Source organism: Brachyhypopomus gauderio, chromosome 2, assembly GCF_052324685.1.
Source record: "Brachyhypopomus gauderio isolate BG-103 chromosome 2, BGAUD_0.2, whole genome shotgun sequence".
NCBI classification, from domain to species: domain Eukaryota; kingdom Metazoa; phylum Chordata; class Actinopteri; order Gymnotiformes; family Hypopomidae; genus Brachyhypopomus; species Brachyhypopomus gauderio.
In genome coordinates, this window is record NC_135212.1 from 17,360,416 (window position 1) to 17,381,054 (window position 20,639).

Below are 20,639 nucleotides of genomic sequence, written 5' to 3' on the forward strand. Positions count from 1 at the left end.
CAGTGTGATGGAGGGCAGCCTTGCTACAAGGGATGTGGAAACTAATAAAACGCTCTCCCTCTCCACCCTCCTGTGTGTGTGTGTGTGTGTGTGTGTGTGTGTGTGTGTTTGGGGAAAATGTGCCCCAGGCTTAGATAAGCTTTCCTCTAGTGTCCAATCTGTGAACAGAGCAATGGTCTGGACGCACAAACATGGCCCTGTCTTGCTCCCTGGTTGCCAGGAGACATACCCGAGGCTTTAAAAGAGGGGGCTAATAAAAGCTGAGAGCCCTGTAGACGCTGGTGTGGGCTTCACCGCCATCAGCGCCCCCCGGTGGCCGGCTCACTTTGAGGGCTGCTCTCTCCATTGTGATGTGCTGTTAGAGCACAAAAGTCCCACGTTGCAGACATTTGAAGTAGTGTTTGGTGGTTTGTTTTTTTAAGAGAAAAAACCCATAACAACTTAAAACCCTTGTGGGAAGCGTTGAAGACCTGGACATTTCGGACCTCCTTCACACACAGGATGCTGGGTAGGGGATCTTCACTGTGGTCTTATATCATTTTAGAAGTCTGCTCCTTCACTGGTCTGCCTTCCCGTGTTTGTCTACCTGGATTGTTTAGTTGCTTCCTGTGTAGTATTGGGTATTTTAACTTAGCAAGTTGTATGGTAGCTTGTGATTTTTTTGCCATGAATGCATTTGTGATATTGAAAAATATTTGCAGTCTATGAACTGATTTAATTTAAGGTTTAAACAAACAAAAAAAAAAAAGTGGCCGTAAGAAACACAGTAGCTAAGGGTGGCCAGACCCTCGGCTTTATTACGGACTCCTTCACTTTATGGTCCTGACGCCATGGTGACAGGTCTATTCAGTAGGACTACTGAATCCTTGCTTCCTGTAACACTATAGCTGGATCCTACCCTGCTGAGAAACCCACTACCTACCACACGTACAATCACATACCTAAACCCTGTAATTACTCATTCAGCACACAAGTGTCCACCTCCAAAGGTGTTATTAAAGCAGCACTGCAAACTACTGCGTGTTAATTTTCCATGGTGATTTCTATGTTCCTGCTGTAGTTCAGTGTTTCTCATAGCCATAGCATCCGTCTGTGTTGATTCATTAATATGCATGAGCGTTCTCGGCCTGCGATCTGATGCAACGTGGTGGGATCATCTCCATGTGAACTTGATGCCTTCTTCCCCAGAGGAACCCCACACTCCTCTCTTCTAGCTTCTGACTGACAGCTGCTGTGAGTTGAAACCATGGCGACAGCGAAGGAGGCGGAGCTGCTGGAATGTCGGTTGAGCACGGAGGACTTCAAAAAGCTGCAGTCTCTGTTTCTGGTGAGGCGAGTGGGTTTGTGGTGGGAGGGAGCGGCTCCTCAGGGTGTTTTAATAGGTGCCTGTACCACTGAACCATGTGTGTGTGGATCGTGAGCTTGGAGAGGTCTTGTTGTGATATTAGATCTGTTTCAGCAATGCTTAAGTAAGCAGGCAAATGTTGCCATCCATTTAGAGTCTTGTAGAATAAAAGCATGCGTTTTTTTCTGTTCTAACTTTGGACCACACACACACACACACACACATATACATATACAAATCATTTTAACACATCTTTGCATGCTAAAGACACAACCACACCCACAAAACCGACGAGAAGGAGAATGTGTGTACTTTTACACCACAGTTCAATTTTCCCCCGGTTATCCTCCAGCACGTTTATCCTTATGTACTTTAACTGCGTGGTTAAGAATATATGTATGATTTACACATGTATGATTACATGTATAATTTACAGTGCCAAGCATCACTTTTTAGTCTCTTCAAACTCTCAAACTTCCACAACCTCCACCTGCAGCAAACTGATGCCTCCGGCAAGGCGGTGTCCATGGGGCGGGTGGAGTTCGCGGAGCGGGCCTGGGCCACCGTGGGCCGTGGTTCCAGAGAGGAGTACGAACATTTGTTTGACAGTGTGGACGTGTCGCGGGAGGGATGGGTGGACTGGCGGGGCCTGGCCTCCTTCCTCCTCCTGGGGCTCTCCGAGAAGGAGGAGCTCGTGCGGGCTGCGTCCGTGCCACGCTGGAGCCCCGCCCGCCTGCTGCCCGCCGCCCACACGGGGCCCGTCCAGAGCATGGCACACCTGGGCACGAGCGGGCGCTACCTCAGCGCCAGTAAGGAGGGCACCCTGGCCGTGTGGTCCGAGGACCTGAGACTTCTCAAGACCCACCGCCTCGCCAATGATTCCGTCAAGCCCAAAGACTTGTGGGTGACGGGGATGGTGGTGCTGACCAATGTGCACAAGGTAAACCCACAATGAGAGAAACAAGCATAAAGATAAACTTCACACAGTGTGTTATTTATACTCAAGTGGATATCTGCCTTTTGATTGGTCTGTCTTGTTTCATTTGTGTTGTCCTTCAGATAGCAGTCTCCTTCACCAGTAAGGAGATCTACTTCTATGACCTGCTTTCCAAGCAGGAGTTCAGCTGTCAGTATAAAGTCCACAGCCTACGCCACACCCCCATCAGCCTCCACTACTGGCACCACCCCCAGAGGCCAGAGCAGGCTGTGCTGAGCATAGGGGGCGTGGCTGGCCAGGTGAGCCTTAATCATCATCATCATCATCATCATCATCATCATCAGTGTTCCAATGATGAACCTGATCAGAGTTGGCTAGGTCTACTGATGGATCAGTCCGTATCATGGGGTGTGTGTGTGTGTGTGTGTGTGTTCATCTGTTCCAGGTGAGCGGGCTCTGTTTCAGGTCCGCACTCATCTCCCTGTTTGAAAGGCCGAGCGTGAGTGATGACCATGAGTCTGTGGTCAGCATCAGCTGGGCGGAGCTACAGCAGGGCTGTCACCGCTGCTGCTACACGGTGACTCACGCGGCCCATGGAGCACACTGGGTCCGCACAGGTGAGCCACACCCCCCACCAACACCATCCCACTTCAGCCTATGGTTAGCATGCTTGTGTAGGAGTCATGTGACATGTGGTGTCACGTGTCATGTGGTGTTCCCTTACAGCGTAGGATACATGTATGCACAAACACTAACTCACACAAACACTAACTCACACCAACACTAACTCACACACCGCCTCTGGTAATGAACACATCAGGGAAGAATGGCACATTTCAGACCGCGATGTTTCTCTAGGACTGGAGCCTGGAAAATGAGACTCTTGGAATCCAGACAGCTCGCCCCCCTCCACTACACACATCAATTAATATGCAAATCAGCACAGTTTAGTAAGTGCTTACTCATGGCCATCAAAGGGTTGCCATGGCAGTTCTTAGATTTTTTTTGATGTCACACCCAATGAGTTTCAGCTGGGCGATTAGAGGAGAGCTGTATCCTGCTCATGATACGAGCCGTCAGTCTGACACCCACACAAACAGTCCTCCTTCTCCGGCACACACACAAACACACACAGTCACTCTGTCACGCACTCACACAAGCACACACACTAAAGTCTTATGCACACTCCATCTGTCTCTTTCTCTCTCTCACACACACGTACGCACATGCAGTGATCACCAGAGGCGAGTTATCAGAGATGCAGGACTCATCCACTTATCCACTTTTCCAAGAGCCTTCACTGGTTTTCCCAACTCGTCACACTAGTCCTTCATCTTCACCTCATCCTCTTCCTCCTCCCAGGACTCCACACTTAACCCTCCTGCTGGAGCGCCTTGCAGGGCTCCGACCATCACCCTCTCACTAAAGCTTCTTCAGGGTCTCTTCCTCATCCTCGATTAAGGCAGACACACGACATTTGCATCCCTTCTAACGCTGTCCCCTCCTGTAGTCATCACACGACTGCTCTGTAAATATTATTGGCAGCTTGGATCTCACGGGGACCTGCGTGACCTTCAGACTGCTGTCGGCAGCCCCCCCTCTGGGGCTCCGGGCGTCCCGCAGGAAGGCAAGGTTGCTGAGGTCATCCTCCGAGCGGCCAGCAGCGATCCGCACCTTGCCGATGGACGGTTAATATCGGTACAGTCGTGCGAGTGCGTACGTGCGTGTGTGTGTGTGTGTGTGTACACACGCACACATGCGGGCCCCTCTGAGACAGCAGAGTAATGACAGAGAGAACAAACAAACAAACACAAGAGAACCGAAGACAACGCAACGGAACATGAAACAGACTTGTTAATTGAAAATTGCCGGATGCTTTTCATCTCTCTGGCTGAAGGCGGCGTCTAGTTCTCTGGATTGGACACGACGGCACTTGTGGACGTGCGCATTTGTGAGTTGTCTGCAACTCTAATCTTTATCACGCTGGGCGAAGCTCTCAGGCTCTTCCCCAAAGCCACTGGAGATTGGAGATCCCAGACACATCCTGTCCTTCAAATGGGATATTTTGTTTCTATCTGGATGTTTTGTTTGCTTTGCCAACAGCCTGTCTTCAGTCTCAGATTGTTCCATTACATATTTTCATTAAGTGTGAAACTTCCAGGTTTCCTGTCAGCACAGATACACAGCGAACACCTCGGATCACCTTTCTGTGGTATAACACTGTAATGGGCCCCCCTCTTATAAATGAAGGATCATATACTGAGTGCCTAATCAGCTTCTCTTTTAAAGTATCACAGTGAAGACAAATTGGTAGAGATAATTACAGCTAATAATGTCAGGTACCTATACAGTATAACATCAGATTTTAACTGTTAATTAAAACTTTGGGTCATAATTAATTTGGGTCATTATAATTAATAATGGCTTTGGGCAGAGACAGCAGACTATAACCTTAAACATATCCCCCAGTTTTTGCAGTTAAGTGTGCATTGCTGTGCTTTTTGTATAATTACATTATTACCACTTTGACAAAGCATTAGAAATGTGTTTTGTGCACATTTATGTGCTGCTGTGTTTCTTCTGATAGATAGATATATAGATACTTTATTGATCCCAGAGGGAAATTCCTGAAATTCTGTGAAATTCTGTGAAATTCTGTGATCCCTCGGTACCGCCACGGAAGCCCCAGGTTCTTCTGATGTTCTTCTTAGGCCCCGTGCTGCATGTTCTCAGTGGCCCCGTGTTTCTGCAGTGCGTTTCCTGGGGACGCTGGAAGCCTTCGCCTCCTGCAGCAGTGCGTCCCAGAGCAGCCTGGTGCTGGCCTGGATGGAGAACCCCACCACATCCCTGCGAGTCACCTCCTTCCACACTGAGAAAGGCCTGGCTGGGCTGGACTACCATCCCGGCCTCAACCTCATCGGTATGTCATCCGCCGTTCTGTCGGGCCGAGCGGGTCATTTCTGTCACGCTGTGAGATTTGGAATGTCTGGCATGACGCACTGAGGTACTACCCCCCCCCCCCCCCCCCCCATCCCTTGTAGCCACTGCGGGCTTGAATAACCAGGTGTGCCTGTGGAACCCCTACCTTGTCTCCAAGCCCGTGGGCGTCCTCCGGGGTCATGTGACCAGCGTGGTGGCAGTGCAGTTCATGGTGGCAAAGAAACAGCTGATCAGCTTTTCCAAAGACAAGGTAAAGAGGAAGAGCTAGCAGTCATGATGAAGAGTAAATGTCTTAATTTCACAGTACCCCTCTCTCCGTTTCTCTCTCTCTATCTCTCTTTGTCCCTTTCTCTGTCTCTCTCTCTGAACCACCTCTCTGGCCCTCTCTTTGTCTCTCTCTGTCTCTCTTTCTCTGTCTCACTCTCTGTCTCTCTTTCTCTGTCTCACTCTCTGTCTCTCTTCTACATATATTTTCATCTGGCTCTCTCTTTTATATTATAATAGATAAATTTAGTTAGCTACTTCATATTTCCTGTAATATTGGCAGTATTTAAACACGGCTGATAAAGGGCTTAATTAAAACAAGAAGCCCTCTCTCTCTTCTGACCCCCCCCCCCCCCCCCCCCCTCAGGTGTTGAGAGTGTGGGATGTGGCCAGTCAGCTGTGTCTCCAGCGTGTCGCGGGGATCTTCCCCAAGACTCCGGAGTGTAAGACACTCTTGTTCTTCTACGAGGAGCGATCGCACCTCCTCCTCTCTTTCAACGGCACCGTGATGCTGCTGCAGACACAGAAGGAGGCGGGGAGAAGGGAGGCCAGCCACGACAGCGCAGTCACCTGCGCTCTCTACAACTCCCTCTTCCGCCAGGTGGGGGCAGTATGGCGCTGCGCAGCGCGGCAGGACCGTGCCCTTCACACGGCTCGGCCATGAGGGAGCGCGGGGCGGGGTCGGTCTGGCGCATCGCGTGTACCGCCGAGCCGCCTCACACGGGGCACCATGTTGTGTGCGTCACGGTTTTAGGACGCACGTTATCGGTCTTTACATTTAACAGTCTGTGAGTGTGGGAGATGTGGGGATGGTCTAAATAGTTTCGATCTGCCTTACACACACTCAGACTAGTGTACCCATACGCACACAAACGCACGCGTACACTGTTTCTGCTCTGGTCGTACCCAAGGTCATCAGCAGCGACTCCAGCTCAGGTGTGACCTGTTGGCTCATGGACACAGGTCAGAAGCTCAAACAGTTCCCCCATTGCCACGGCGATGCTGAGATCACGACCATGGCACTGGACGAGACACAAACGCGGCTGTTCACCGCCGGCACGGATGGTGCCGTTAAGGTTAGAGGCCGCGACTAGCTGAAAACGTTCTCATGCATGTTTTAAACTGCAGTTCCCAGATCCACAGGATTAGCAGTCGCATCAACGTGTGGATTAAAGTGGAGAGTGAAGGTGTGACCCTTCAGGGCTGCCATAGGAATGACCCTTCTTACCTCTTTACATTTATCATTCTGTACGTGTGGGCTGTTAAAACATTGTATCCTCCATTTGAGCGTGTGTGTGTGTGTGGCAGGTTTGGGATTTTAATGGACACTGTCATCACAGACTGAACGCGGGCCAAGGAGTTGCCGTGGAGATTTCTCAGATATTGGTGCTGAAGAGAACGGTGTTGGTGTTTGGCTGGGAGAGGTAGGAGGGGAGGACAGGATGGGAGGCAGAGTGAAGGAGTGAAAGAGAGGGAGGGAAAGAGAGGGAGTGAAAAAGAGATAAAGAGGCTGTATGAAAGAAAGACAATGAGACCGGGAAAAGAGAACAGGGGAGAAACATTTCGGTACTATTTGAAAGATGACTATGTGCTGTGTGTTTATCATTGAAGTCATTACTACCACTACAGCTTAGGGTACTACTCTGGTGTGTGTGTGTGTGTGTGTGTGTGTGTGTGTGTGTGTGAGAGAGAGAGAGAGAGAGAGAGAGAGAGAGAGAGAGAGAGAGATGTGATATTAACACACTCTGTCTCTCACCTCTCATTGCTACACTTTTCATCACAAGTACTATATCTGTATGTCTCTCTACCTGTCTATCTCTTCATCTGTCTGTCTCCTTTTCTCTCTTGCCCTTTCTCTCCCTCTTCTAGCTAGCCCATCACGGTCACTTAGGATCAGTCCTGACACTCGTTCTGCTGCTGTCAGGTCCAATCGGACCGGGTGGGGCAGCATATGTTTGTGAACCAGTGTTTTGTGTTGGACTTCTGTGTCCCTACAGTCATCACCCAGCATCTCTCCCCTCGACACACACATGCACCTCTCCCCTCTCCCCTCGACACACACGTGCACCTCTCCCCTCTCCCCTCGACACACACGTGCACCTCTCCCCTCTCCCCTCGACACACACATGCACCTCTCCCCTCTCCCCTCGACACACACGTGCACCTCTCCCCTCTCCCCTCGACACACGTGCACCTCTCCCCTCAATATACACGTGCACCTCTCCCCTCTCCCCTCAATACACACGTGCACCTCTCCCCTCAATATACACGTGCACCTCTCCCCTCTCCCCTCAATACACACGTGCACCTCTCCCCTCAATACACACGTGCACCTCTCCCCTCGACACACACGTGCACCTCTCCCCTCTACACACACGTGCACCTCTCCCCTCTACACACACGTGCACCTCTCCCCTCTCCCCTCGACACACACGTGCACCTCTCCCCTCTCCCCTCGACACACACATGCACCTCTCCCCTCTCCCCTCGACACACACGTGCACCTCTCCCCTCTCCCCTCGACACACGTGCACCTCTCCCCTCAATACACACGTGCACCTCTCCCCTCAATATACACGTGCACCTCTCCCCTCTCCCCTCAATACACACGTGCACCTCTCCCCTCAATACACACGTGCACCTCTCCCCTCGACACACACGTGCACCTCTCCCCTCTACACACACGTGCACCTCTCCCCTCTACACACACGTGCACCTCTCCCCTCTCCCCTCGACACACACTAGGGACTTGGACATTTTTTTTCAAAATTATTTAATCACATTTAAAATAGCTTTATTAGATGCAGCACAATTTAACTAAGATATTTAATTTAACTAAAAGATGCCTCAATTGTCAAATTTGATCAAGCCAGTCCAAAGATATTCACATTTAAATCGGCCCTATTTTTTAATGCAATTAACCTAAATCTTGTGATCAAGAAATGTGCGCTAGTTTTAGCATGTGGCCATAGTTGCCAGGTTTGAGGTTTTCACGCCAAATTGGGCTTGTTTGAAAATCCAGCCGCGGGTAAAAATTCTGGGGCTGCGGGGTGCAGTTTTTTGGGCTACTTTTGAGTTGGGCCACCGCGGAAGTTACAAGTCAACACAAAGAATCGATCGCGATATAATACTTAATTTGTCTCCATTTTAAACACTCGCCACCCCCCCTCCCCGTCAATAACTTTGGGCTTTGGGCTAGTTTAGGCTGCTGAAGGGCGGGTTTTACACCGACTTTGTGCGGGATATTTTTGTAGGACCTGGCAACCCTGGCTAGTTTTAGCATGTGGCTAGTCCGTGACCGCCGTTTTCATGGTTCATCGGACCAACACGTTGTCTTGGGAGCCTTAAAAAACTAGCACGAAATGCGAATTCTTCTAACGGGATGAGAGAAAGCGAACATTCAGTTATGTCATATTACCAAAACTCTGGGAAGAAACCTCCTACAAACCAATGAAAACAGCGATTTTTTTTACCGCGCGCTTGCGATCACTGATTTCGCTTAGACAGCACGACCGGAGAAAAATGGCCGCGGCTCAATCATTGTCATGCAGAAATATCCAAGTCCCTACACACACGTGCACCTCTCCCCTCAACACACACGTGCACCTCTCCCCTCTACACACACGTGCACCTCTCCCCTCAACACACACGTGCACCTCTCCCCTCGACACACACGTGCACCTCTCCCCTCTACACACACGTGCACCTCTCCACCTCTCCCCTCAACACACGTGCACCTCTCCCCTCTACAAACACGTGCACCTCTCCCCTCTACACACACATGCCCCTCTCCCCTCTACACACACATGCCCCTCTCCCCTCAACACACACGTGCACCTCTCCCCTCTACACACACATGCCCCTCTCCCCTCTACACACACATGCCCCTCTCCCCTCTACACACACATGCCCCTCTCCCCTCAACACACACGTGCACCTCTCCCCTCTACACACACGTGCACCTCTCCCCTCTACAAACACGTGCACCTCTCCCCTCTACACACACATGCCCCTCTCCCCTCTACACACACATGCACCTCTCCCCTCAACACACACATGCCCCTCTCCCCTCTACACACACGTGCACCTCTCCACCTCTCCCCTCAACACACACGTGCACCTCTCCCCTCAACACACACGTGCACCTCTCCCCTCAACACACACGTGCACCTCTCCCCTCTACACACACGTGCACCTCTCCCCTCTACACACACGTGCACCTCTCCCCTCAACACACACGTGCACCTCTCCCCTCTACACACACGTGCACCTCTCCCCTCTACACACACGTGCACCTCTCCCCTCGACACACACGTGCACCTCTCCCCTCTACACACACGTGCACCTCTCCCCTCTACACACACGTGCACCTCTCCCCTCAACGCACACGTGCACCTCTCCCCTCTCCCCTCTACACACACGTGCACCTCTCCCCTCGACACACACGTGCACCTCTCCCCTCTACACACACGTGCACCTCTCCCCTCTACAAACACGTGCACCTCTCCCCTCTCCCCTCAATACACACGTGCACCTCTCCCCTCGACACACACGTGCACCTCTCCCCTCTACACACACGTGCACCTCTCCCCTCAACACACACGTGCACCTCTCCCCTCGACACACACGTGCACCTCTCCCCTCGACACACACGTGCACCTCTCCCCTCTACACACACGTGCACCTCTCCCCTCAACACACACGTGCACCTCTCCCCTCTCCCCTCTACACACACGTGCACCTCTCCCCTCGACACACACGTGCACCTCTCCCCTCAACACACACGTGCACCTCTCCCCTCTACACACACGTGCACCTCTCCCCTCTCCCCTCAATACACACGTGCACCTCTCCCCTCAATACACACGTGCACCTCTCCCCTCTCCCCTCAATACACACGTGCACCTCTCCCCTCGACACACACGTGCACCTCTCCCCTCGACACACACGTGCACCTCTCCCCTCGACACACACGTGCACCTCTCCCCTCGACACACACGTGCACCTCTCCCCTCGACACACACGTGCACCTCTCCCCTTTCTCCTCGACACAAACATGCACCTCTAATCTCTCCTGGACACTTTTGCTCTCTGTCTCTTCACTTCTTCCTCTCAGTCCATGATTCTCTCTCATCAGTTGGTATTGGTCTGGGCTGTGTGTTGACCTCCCCTCTGATTCTCTTTAAGGATGGTCACAGTGTTCAGACTCAACATGTTCTCACAGTACTTTGTTGAGCCATCAGAGTGGAAGGGTGGAGTTCATCACCGTGATGACATCCTGTGTGCGGCGTTTCGACCACCTAAGTCCTTGGTCACAGGTACTCTGCCTGACTGAAGAGCTTGTGTCCTTCTCAGGATTTATCATGTTGTTATCAGCCATTTTACCATAACTCCCTGGCCTGTGCTCGACACCCTTCACGGAGTCCCAGCACAAGGAGTCCCAGCACAGGTACACCACAGAATAACACAGGCACAGCACAGTCACGGCACAGGAGAAAACAGGTACTCCACAGAATAACACAGCCACAGCACAGGTCACGTACAACACAGACATCACTGACACACCACAGTGTTACTGCATAATCACAGTCACAGCACAGCACAGTTACAGTCACAGTCTCAGTCCACAGATCATGCAGGCGCTTGGGTTTGTGAAGGAAAGAATGTGAAGGAGAGAGCAGCTGTGTGTATCCAAGAAGCTGTTGGTGTCTCTGGAGAAGGTTTACATACAGATCGGACGACATTACATTCAGTATGAAAAAAATGTAATTAGTTTCGCAATGTCTCTGTTATGGAACGTCATTTCAATTCATTACTAAAATGTTTAGCTGGACTTAGCTGACTTTTCTGAGGGGTTTGATGTGTAAATGGTTGGGTCTTTAAGTGCGGGAGGCTCTGATTGGTTCCTCTGGCCACTGCCCCTCCCCTCAGCTTCCCCATTAGTGGAGCGGCAGGGACAGGACGTGTTGGTAGGAGACTTGGATAATTATGGTCATTGGGCAGATGAACACTGGAAGTCTAGTTTTCTGTGGACCCGAAAGCCCTCACGTGGTCCTTTTAACATTTCCTTTTTAACGTTTCTCTCTCATGTGCAGCTTTGAGTGGTGACTGGTGAATTTGCTTCTCATATGACCATTCTGATGTTTTTTGTGTAGGGGGCAGTGATGGTGAGATCATAGCATGGAACAACAGTACTGAAAATGCCCTGCGCAAACTGAGCTTGGGAAAACCGTGTGGTTTGCTCCGGTGCGGCTCAGGTTAGACTCCACGGACCTGCTGTGTGTTCAACCTGGACATTTTTATCAGTTGCTGTGTTAGCGAAGTTCCTTTGCTCATCCTTGCAGATGAGGCCTCACGGAAGGCCAGTGCTGCACGACCATCCACACACCATGAGCCGTGTCCTAACCCTGCCGGTGCCGAGGACCCAGAGTGTTGTGGTGTTTCTAGACTGGTTTTTCTGGAAGGTCGAAAAGGAGCAGCTGTGTCAGGTAAAAGAACGAGATAGAGAGAGTGAGAGAGAAGGAGAGGGAGATGAAGAAAGAGGGAAAAAACAGTGTAATGTAAGTCTAGGCAAATTTTGGTTCAGCTCTACAAGACCGTACGTCGTACTGGTCTGTGTGTCTGTAGGCGGTGCTGACCTGGTGTCGTGTGGCGGTTCAGGCACGGTCCGGTTCTGGAACGCTGCTAACAGCTGTGTCGTGGGGGAGTTTGTGGCCCACAGAGACTCGAGGTCCATCGTTCTGACGGTGGACAGCATGGGCCGCTACCTGGCCACAGCAGACATGGATGGCTGGCTGAAGGTGTGGGACATACAGGTGAGAAGGCAGGGGCTGCAGCTCAATAGCATGTAGCCGTTTAATCGTTTATTCCTAATATGTTGTGACTTAAAATGGGAATGCAGGAAAAAAATTTATCTACTGATGATTAAACACCTGTTTACATCTAGGAAGATTCAGTTTGCGTTTGTGAAACTTTATAAAAACATCCTGTCTAATGTAAAATGAATCACAGTACATGGCGTCATATTTTAAGTTACGTTTCAGCTGCTGCTCAGAATTACATAGATCTCTGCTGTATTTCATCTGGACAAATGCTGCCTTCTCCTGTCCTCACTTGTCCTGTCAGAAGCAGAAGTTTTTGTCCTTGAGAGACAAATGGAGCCTGACAGGAAAACACCGATGATTTATGACGGGAGGGCTGGTGTTAGTCAATTCCCCCGTAACTTCCTGCAAAGTAGAACCGCTCGGCCCGCTGAGGATGGATCGGGTGTTCGTTCTCGTTCTGCAGGTTTAACAACTCATGATAATTTGTGGCCTCGCGTTTACGTGTCAGATGGTCCACTTGTCTGATGTAATTTTCTTATGGCGCTCTCAGCCACCGACATGCCGTCCCTTCCGGAGGACGAGCCTCTGTCTCAGGCCGCTGTCTCCGCTCTCAGCGTGCCAAATCCTGTTGTCAGGATGGTAATTACTCTCATGGATTTCTAGAGCTCGTTTAAGGCGAGGTCAGAGGACGGCCTGTTCCACGTGCATTTAGACATACACCCCGTTGATCCTTGCAAGCTGTCGTGCGATGCCGCTGCTGTAATGGCTCCCGTCTTGTGTCAGGGATACTGCCTCCACGCCGGCGAGACTGTAACCAATCAGGCGCCGTTGTTGCTCTCCACCCTCCGCCCCCACATCGACTGTGTCACTCACCTTGAGACGTGCGTCCATGGTGGGCAGCTCTACCTCCTGAGTGCGTCTGCAGACTGCAGCCTGGTGCTCAGCTACCTGCCCGGACCCATCGTGGGCGTCTTCGGTCAGGTGCGTTTAGGTAATCTGCCATTTGTGGGCTGCAACATGTTTGGAGCAGCAAAAAATAAATAAATAAAATAAATAAAAAAGCAGGCGAATCAAAAACAAGACCAAGTCTTCAATAAAAGATTTTATATAAATGGTATTTGAAGTAGGTAATTTTCACCAACCTGTGCTGTTCTGATTGCATGCTGGCCCACTAAGATTTTTAGGACTCTGTGATTTGCAATAGAAATGCATTCATTCTCTCTCTCTTTCTTTCTTTTCTCACAAGATGTGCACAAACAGGATGCGGAATTGCAAACTAAAAACCTGTCTGAAACTTGTCTGAGGAATAGCAGGTTGTGGAAAACACACAGCCATGGCAGAAGCCGTTGGCCTGAAGTTGCTGATGGATGTTTGCAAAGTTTGGCCTACTTTTTTGGTGCTGTTATTGAAGCCTAAGGCCAAGCTTGTGAAGGCTGTCCAATCAACCTTTAAGCTGCCTCTCCTTCATTGCTCTCCTGTCCTACCCTTCCTCTCCACCAGGAGGTGCACTGGCGCCTGGGTGAAGTTGGCAGAGCCACGTTGAAGGATGAGAGGCTGGCGAACCCGGAGTGCAGTGTGGAGACAGCAGCACCTGCCGTCGTCGGGGAGACGGACCCCGAGCAGGCCCACCCTGACAGGGCAGGAGCGGTGTGCTCAACTGCAGAGGAGGATGATGGGTAGGCTGATGCGCTGTGAGTGTGGGCTGTGTGTGTGTGTGTGTGTGTGTGTGTGTGCGTGCGTGCGTGTGTGTGTGTGCGTGTGTGTAAATCCCAGTGTAGCTCAGATCGGTGTGTGTGTGTGTGCGTGTAGAAGTGAAGGTGAGCACATGAGGGTGCAAAATACATGAACAATAGGATCTCTTTCCATCTTCCAGGTCCTTCCTTCTACATCTCATCTCCTTCTCAGGTCTCCCCTCCCCCCCCCCCCCCCCCCCCCCCCCAAATACACTCACGGTAATGAACAGATAGGAACAGGCAGCTGCTGGTTAAATGCCGGCAGACGGCTGGTTTCCACATGAGAGGCTGGATTACACATTTACCTCAGAAACTCATTAGTGTTTCCACATCTGTGGGATAGATAAAGGAGATAAAACGCTTTTACATTCTCTCCTGTCACCATCAGTAGCGCGATCAGCCAAGATGCTGATTACAGAAAATTCAATCAAGAGCCTGCTCACGTGTAGTCCCGACTGCCTGTTAGTGGCAAGATGGACAAAAACAGCCTGTCTGCCTGAGCTTGTTTCCGGTTTTACACCGAAATCTGTGACTTCCGAATTCTGGGACTGTTGATCAAGCAGCAACCACCTCACCATTTGACGTCTGTTGTCAGAATACGTTACTCAACTGTACCATCAGAACAAACTAAATAACAAAACCATTTTAAGGTGTCTGATTTTAGGTGTGGTCTCTGATGTCTGTTTCACAGATTTCAGTGTAACATCTGGACTCTAGTTTTGCGTCGTTTAAACACAGATCATGAAGCGGTCACCAAAGAGGAACCCAAACATAATGGTTACTCACTCGAATTGTGATATTGGGCCGATGTGTTTATTGTGGTTTCATAAACGTTATCTGCAGTTGTGATCAAAGGTTAAAGGCAGCTGGTGTCCTTATGCAAAAGCGTTCCTCAGGTCTGGATTGCTGCTCTAACGCGGTCAAGTCATCTAAGTTTGACGCACTCACCATTGTTGAAAAAATAAATAAATAAATAAAAAAGTCAGTGTCTGAAACTACCATTTAAATGACTTCAGGTGATAAAAGTCTTTCATGCAAAAGCACACTTTGTGGTGAGAAAATCAGTGAGAACAGTTATGGTAACTGAACACAAGTCTGAAATTCAGTTTATTACAACAATCGATCATCCAGATTTTGCTTGAATGTTATATAGCAAAGCTGTAGCAACCAGACGTAATCATTGTTTCACTAAACTTTTTTAATGAAATGGGAAAAAACTTTTCATGCAGGCCGAGGCAGAAAAGCCCAGAAATTCACACGTCCACCACCATGCTTCACTGTTGGGAGCAGGTTCTTCATTTTATATGCAGTGTTGACTTTTCTCTAAACATGGCACTGTGACTGTGTGACAAAATTGAGATTTGAACTCATTTGTCCTGAGAATGGACTTCCAGAAAGCTTCTGGTTTGTCCAAGTGCTCTCTGGCAAAGTTTAAACATTGTTTTTTTTCTTGAGAACAGAAGTTTCCTTCTAGCAACTCTCCCATGAATGCCATGTTTATAGATTTTTCGCCTGATTGTAGACATGTACATTTATTCCAGATGCTGCCAGAAAGGTCTGCACCTCTCTGGAGGTGATGTGTGGGTTTGGCCTTTACCTGAATTATTATTTTTCAGGTGCTTCTTGGTGTACATTTTGATGGCCGCCCACTTCTGGTCAGAGCTGCTGTGATGTTGAGTGCCTCCATTTGTAAATGATTTGTCTTACAGCTGGACATTTTTGGAGATGGTTTTGTAGCTTTCCTTAGACTGATGGGCTGTCATCACCTTCTTCCTGATGTCCTCAATGTCTCCTTTCCTCTCAGCATTGTTGATCTGTGTGCTTTAGACCTTGGCACAATAATGGTTGGTTTCCTCTCCCTTTTAATCAGTGTGACTCAAATCTTTTCCCAAGGACTTTTCATTTGATCAGAGGTGTCAATTCCAGGTTCAGAAAGTAAAAGTCCTCACCAGGATTTTGCTCAAGCTTGCTAGAATTTCAAATTAGTTCAATCCAGGTAAAATTAGTGGAATCAACACAATCCAGGAAGCCAGAGCAAAATCCTGGTGAGGACTTTTACTTTCTGAACCTGGAATTGACACCTCTGCATTTGATTGTTCTGCTTAATTGATTACTTGAGCACTCAAGGTAAAAGACTGAGTGTTTCACCTGAGTCTTTTACCTAATTAACTTTACAAATGCAGCTGTGGTTCATTTACTTTTGCACATGATCTGATTCCATGTTTCATGAGGTCTGCTGGCAACACGGCACATTTACTTCACAACAAGTAAATGATGAACACAAACTGACATTTCACAAACTGGTGATGATAAAATAAGAGAATCATGGTAAATCAATAAGAAATCGAAATTACTCAAGAGTTCACAAACTTTCAAGCACCACTGTATATATAAACATGTTTTCCAGCAAGTAGACTGTGTACAAGTGTTTATATAAATCATTATAATTTGTCTTCTACTGAAAAACCACAATCCCCACTGATATCCTGTGTTGTATAAATTTGGAGGTCAATGAAGCATTCTTTAAAAAAGCTTTATATCTGCATGTAAATTACAGTGTACATCATTTTAAACAGCCAGATATACTTTTGTTAAGAAAGCATCTCAGCAATACAGTCCTCAGATGTAGAAAGTTCACAATCAATAGAAAGTCCTCCACAACGAGCCAGACATCGACCCAAACCCTGAGCAGGCTTTGTAATGTGAGTTTGTGTGTGTGTGTTTGTGTGTGTATGTGTGCATGCATGTGTGTACATATGCTTCTGTGTATCTTCATGAATACTGAGATGTGTGTGTGTGTGTGTGTGTGTGTGAGAGAGAGAGAGAGAGAGAGAGAGAGAAGGAGTGTATGTCACGGATTCTCCAAAAATAGGCCTCAGTCTGTAGTCATGACCACATGTGTAGCTCCTGAAACTCAGTCACCATAGTGACCATTTTTTTCTATAAGTGTGGGGTTGAGGAAGGTGAGAAGCAGCTGATGGTGGTTCTGGCACATCTGGGTGTGGAGACCCACCAGGGCCACCAACATCTGGGTGTGGAGAACATATATATATATATATAATATTATTCAAATTTCTTATTTACACTAAAACCCTGCATCTTCAGAACACGTTTGTGTTATGATACCAAAGGACGTGATATCAATGGTGATACATGCTATAGAAAATTCCACATTAGATCTTCTTCTGTGATGTCGTGGGTGTCCAGGTTCTACTGTATTAGTAGTTTATTACTACCATGTAGAAATGCACCACCTCTGTAGTAGTTTATTACTACCATGTAGAAATGCACCACCTCTGTATTAGTTTATTACTACCATGTAGAAATGCATCACCTCTGTAGTAGTTTATTACTACCATGTAGAAATGCACCACCTCTGTGTGTCTGTCTGACACTTACTGCCTTCCGTTATGACCTTACCATGCGCCCTGTCTCCTAGGCAACTCCATATCCCTGATGAAAGAGTTGCTGTGCAGGGGCGGAGCTTTATTAAGGGGCATGGCTTACGGCAGTGTGACATCAAGGAGCACCCATATATGAATGGAGCTCAGAGCACTGCTATTGGTTAGTTCCACTTTGGTCTCTTTAACATTCACACTCATATCATTACATGTTCCCTCTGTCTCTGTATGACTGTTCCTCTGCTAGCCAGGACTCCAGGGGGTGTGTCAGGACTCCAGGGGGTGTGTCAGGATTCCAGGGGGTGTGTCAGGACTCCAGGGGGTGTGTCAGGACTCCAGGGGGTGTGTTAAGAGGACCACTCACGTTTCCATTTCCTGTATTAAGTGTTCATGGCTTTTTCGATCTCAGGAACGTTCAGGGAGCTCAGGCTGGAGGAGCTTGAGCCGGTAGTGAAGCTGACCAAACCTGACTTCGTCCTCAATCCTCATTTATACTTCGGAAAGACGTGGGACTCCTCTACCCCGACTCCACCCCCACCTCTACTAACCAGCGATAGTAGGAGAACACGTGGTCCGCTTAACCGCCATTGGCTTCAGACACACAAACACCGAAGCATCATAACTTAAGTGCCTAATGTAATGATTGAATGCTTAAATAGGATTCTGGGTTCCTTTGCTACAGTTTTCCTAATGCAACATTCTTAAATGTTGCATCCAGAGAATAGTCACACAGTGCATGTGTGTTGGTTAATATCATAGTGCACGTGTGTTGGTTAATATCACAGTGAACGTGTGTTGGTTAACATCTGTGCACGTGTGTTGGTTAACATCACAGTGCACGTGTGTTGGTTAATATCACAGTGCACGTGTGTTGGTTAACATCACAATGCATGTGTGTAGATTAACATCACAGTGAACGTGTGTTGGTTAACATCACAGTGCATGTGTGTAGATTAACATCACAGTGCACGTGTGTTGGTTATTATCACAGTGCACGTGTGTAGATTAACATCACAGTGCACATGTGTAGATTAACATCACAGTGCACGTGTGTTGGTTATTATCTCAGTGCACGTGTGTAGATTAACATCACAGTGCATGTGTGTTAGTTAACATCACAGTGCATGTGTGTAGATTAACATCACAGTGAACGTGTGTTAGTTAACATCACAGTGCACGTGTGTTAGTTAACATCACAGTGCACATGTGTTAGTTAACATCACAGTGCACGTGTGTTAGTTAACATCACAGTGCACGTGTGTTAGTTAACATCAGGCTGTGCCTTTGGGATGGAGTGACAGCCCTTTGTTCTCTCTAGCATGTTTGAAAGCAGCATTTGATGAAAGGAGTCTGTTTCCTAAAGACGTGCTGGAGCAGGTGGACTGGCCTCCTGGGTTTCGCCGCTGCACCCAGAAAGTCACGGTGATGAGAAACTACGCAAGAGCTATCAGCAGGAACGTGGGGTGTGTGTGTGTGTGAGTGTGTGTGTATGTGTGTGTCTGTGTGTATTCTGTTTCCTCTCCCATTTTTTTCTCCACTCGGTCATAACGACTGGGAGAACATTCTTGTTCTTTCTGTGCTGCTGGGCCTTCTGGGTAATATCTCTTTTCATTTCATTGGATGCTGGTTGTAACTCGGGGCAGGTAATTTCGCAGTTATAAAAGACCAAGTAAACAACTGGCTTCAGGTCAGCTCTATTTCCATTCATTCTGTTTGGAAGCTCTGGCTCTTTGTGAGGTGGAATTTCTGTTTAGGAATGTACGAGATTAATTCACTTCCTGAACTGGCAGAATTGTAATGGAATTGACCCCAACCCCAGTAAGCAAACAGTTAAATGCTCAAATACAAGATCTCTGCACCTCCATGGACAGGAAGTCCTGAAGCTCCTCCTCAATGAGTGTAACAATATAATCGAGTAGGACACTCGGTCTGATGTCACTGCAGGCTAAATCAGTTATTTTGTGTGAACGAAAGCCACACTTGCACATCAATTTAACACATTTCTATAGCACTCCAAGGCTGAATATGTTGTTAGCGAGGTCAGGAGGTCATGTAGACGATCATAAATGAGCCCTTTTAGCACGACTGCGTAGGGTTTAGGTAATAGAGAGTGGTAATGACTCATGAGCAGTAACTGTGTGATCTTGATGAACTTGATTGATCCTCAACAGTCTCTCCTTTTATTTCCTCACTGTCACAGGAAACCCAAAGCCACCCTGTCTGGAGGATTCAAAAGCAAATGAAGCTTGCAGTAAAGAGTTATAAGGGACAACTTTGTTATTATTATTATTATTGTTGTTGTTATGGTCTTCATTGTTGTTGATACTGCTACAATAAACTCTGACTTTCTGAAGTCTATTTATTTTACTTATCATGAAATCATCCACCATTATAGAATTTATTTTGTATTTGTATGTCTTGATGTGTGTGTGTGTGTGTGTGTGTGTGTGTGTGTGTGTGTGTGTGTGTGTGTGTGTGTGTGTGTGTGTGTGAACTAAAACAAGGTGATGATGCCATTTTTACACTGTAGCTTTTGGGAAACGCTGAATGTAATACGAGTTTGTGACTGTCATGGTACGCCTACATGTGAAGAATGGGATAGAGGACAAAATCCACTGTGTGCTCACACACTCCCCCTGCAACACTTTGGTAAACATGTTTGAATGCTTTAGAAATGAACTCGCTTGCCTTGCAGCGGTGCAGTACTGGCACGGGAGAGCAGGCAGCAGGTGCAGTGAATACTGCATTCAGAGCTCAGTGTGGTCCTGCTCACCACACAGAGAGTGCCATGCGTGTGTGTGTGTGTGTGTGTGTGTGTGTGTGTGTGTGTGTGTGTGTGTGTGTGTGTGTGCACTGCTGAAGCCTGGGGGGCTGTTTTGTGTGTGTGTGTGTGTGTGTGTGTGTGTGTTTGTGTGAGTGTGTGTGCACTGCTGAAGCTTGGGGGGCTGTTGCGTGTGTGTGTGTGTGTATTTGACCATGAGGTAAGGACAGCCATTCAGAGTCTTGCTCATTTGCCTGATACGTACGGGCAGCGTTAGTTATCAGCGGCGGGTAAAGGGCTGTGTTGGACTCGCATCCTCTGATGGAATTTAGACTCTGCTAAAGCTGCGTCCTTGCATAATGTGAACTAAATTGCTGTCTATTGATTCTCGCTCAAGCAATTATAGGAGGGAGATTTCAGGATATTGTACGGGC

The 20,639-nt window shown here is 48.4% G+C and overlaps 1 protein-coding gene across 3 annotated transcripts; it reads left to right on the forward strand.

The window, feature by feature from the left end:
- Positions 1 to 290: 290 nt before the first annotated feature.
- On the forward strand, positions 291 to 19,797 carry LOC143490535 (cilia- and flagella-associated protein 337-like). 3 transcript variants are annotated; one of them, XM_076989133.1, is made up of 20 exons: positions 291 to 508; positions 1,189 to 1,327; positions 1,842 to 2,285; positions 2,405 to 2,581; positions 2,728 to 2,899; positions 5,035 to 5,202; positions 5,324 to 5,472; positions 5,854 to 6,087; positions 6,398 to 6,562; positions 6,795 to 6,910; positions 10,674 to 10,804; positions 11,642 to 11,743; positions 11,831 to 11,974; positions 12,114 to 12,301; positions 13,094 to 13,291; positions 13,811 to 13,986; positions 17,483 to 17,607; positions 17,854 to 18,015; positions 18,763 to 18,907; positions 19,645 to 19,797. In XM_076989133.1, exons 2-20 carry the CDS (start codon positions 1,247 to 1,249, stop codon positions 19,685 to 19,687), a joined length of 3,120 nt encoding a protein of 1,039 aa, XP_076845248.1. In that variant the 5' UTR covers positions 291 to 508; positions 1,189 to 1,246; the 3' UTR covers positions 19,688 to 19,797. The 3 variants fall into 3 exon arrangements, with proteins under 3 accessions (XP_076845248.1, XP_076845249.1, XP_076845250.1); XM_076989134.1 differs by having other exon boundaries at positions 17,854 to 18,000; XM_076989135.1 differs by lacking the exon at positions 17,854 to 18,015.
- The last annotated feature ends 842 nt before the right edge of the window (positions 19,798 to 20,639 follow it).

Excerpts from the sequence above, each read along its gene's own strand:
- LOC143490535 (XM_076989133.1), top strand. The coding sequence starts at position 1,247 with ATGGCGACAGCGAAGGAGGCGGAGCTGCTGGAATGTCGGTTGAGCACG. Across the intron at positions 6,088-6,397 it reads ACAACTCCCTCTTCCGCCAG|GTCATCAGCAGCGACTCCAG; the intron begins GTGGGGGCAGTA and ends GTCGTACCCAAG. Across the intron at positions 12,302-13,093 it reads TGAAGGTGTGGGACATACAG|GGATACTGCCTCCACGCCGG; the intron begins GTGAGAAGGCAG and ends GTCTTGTGTCAG.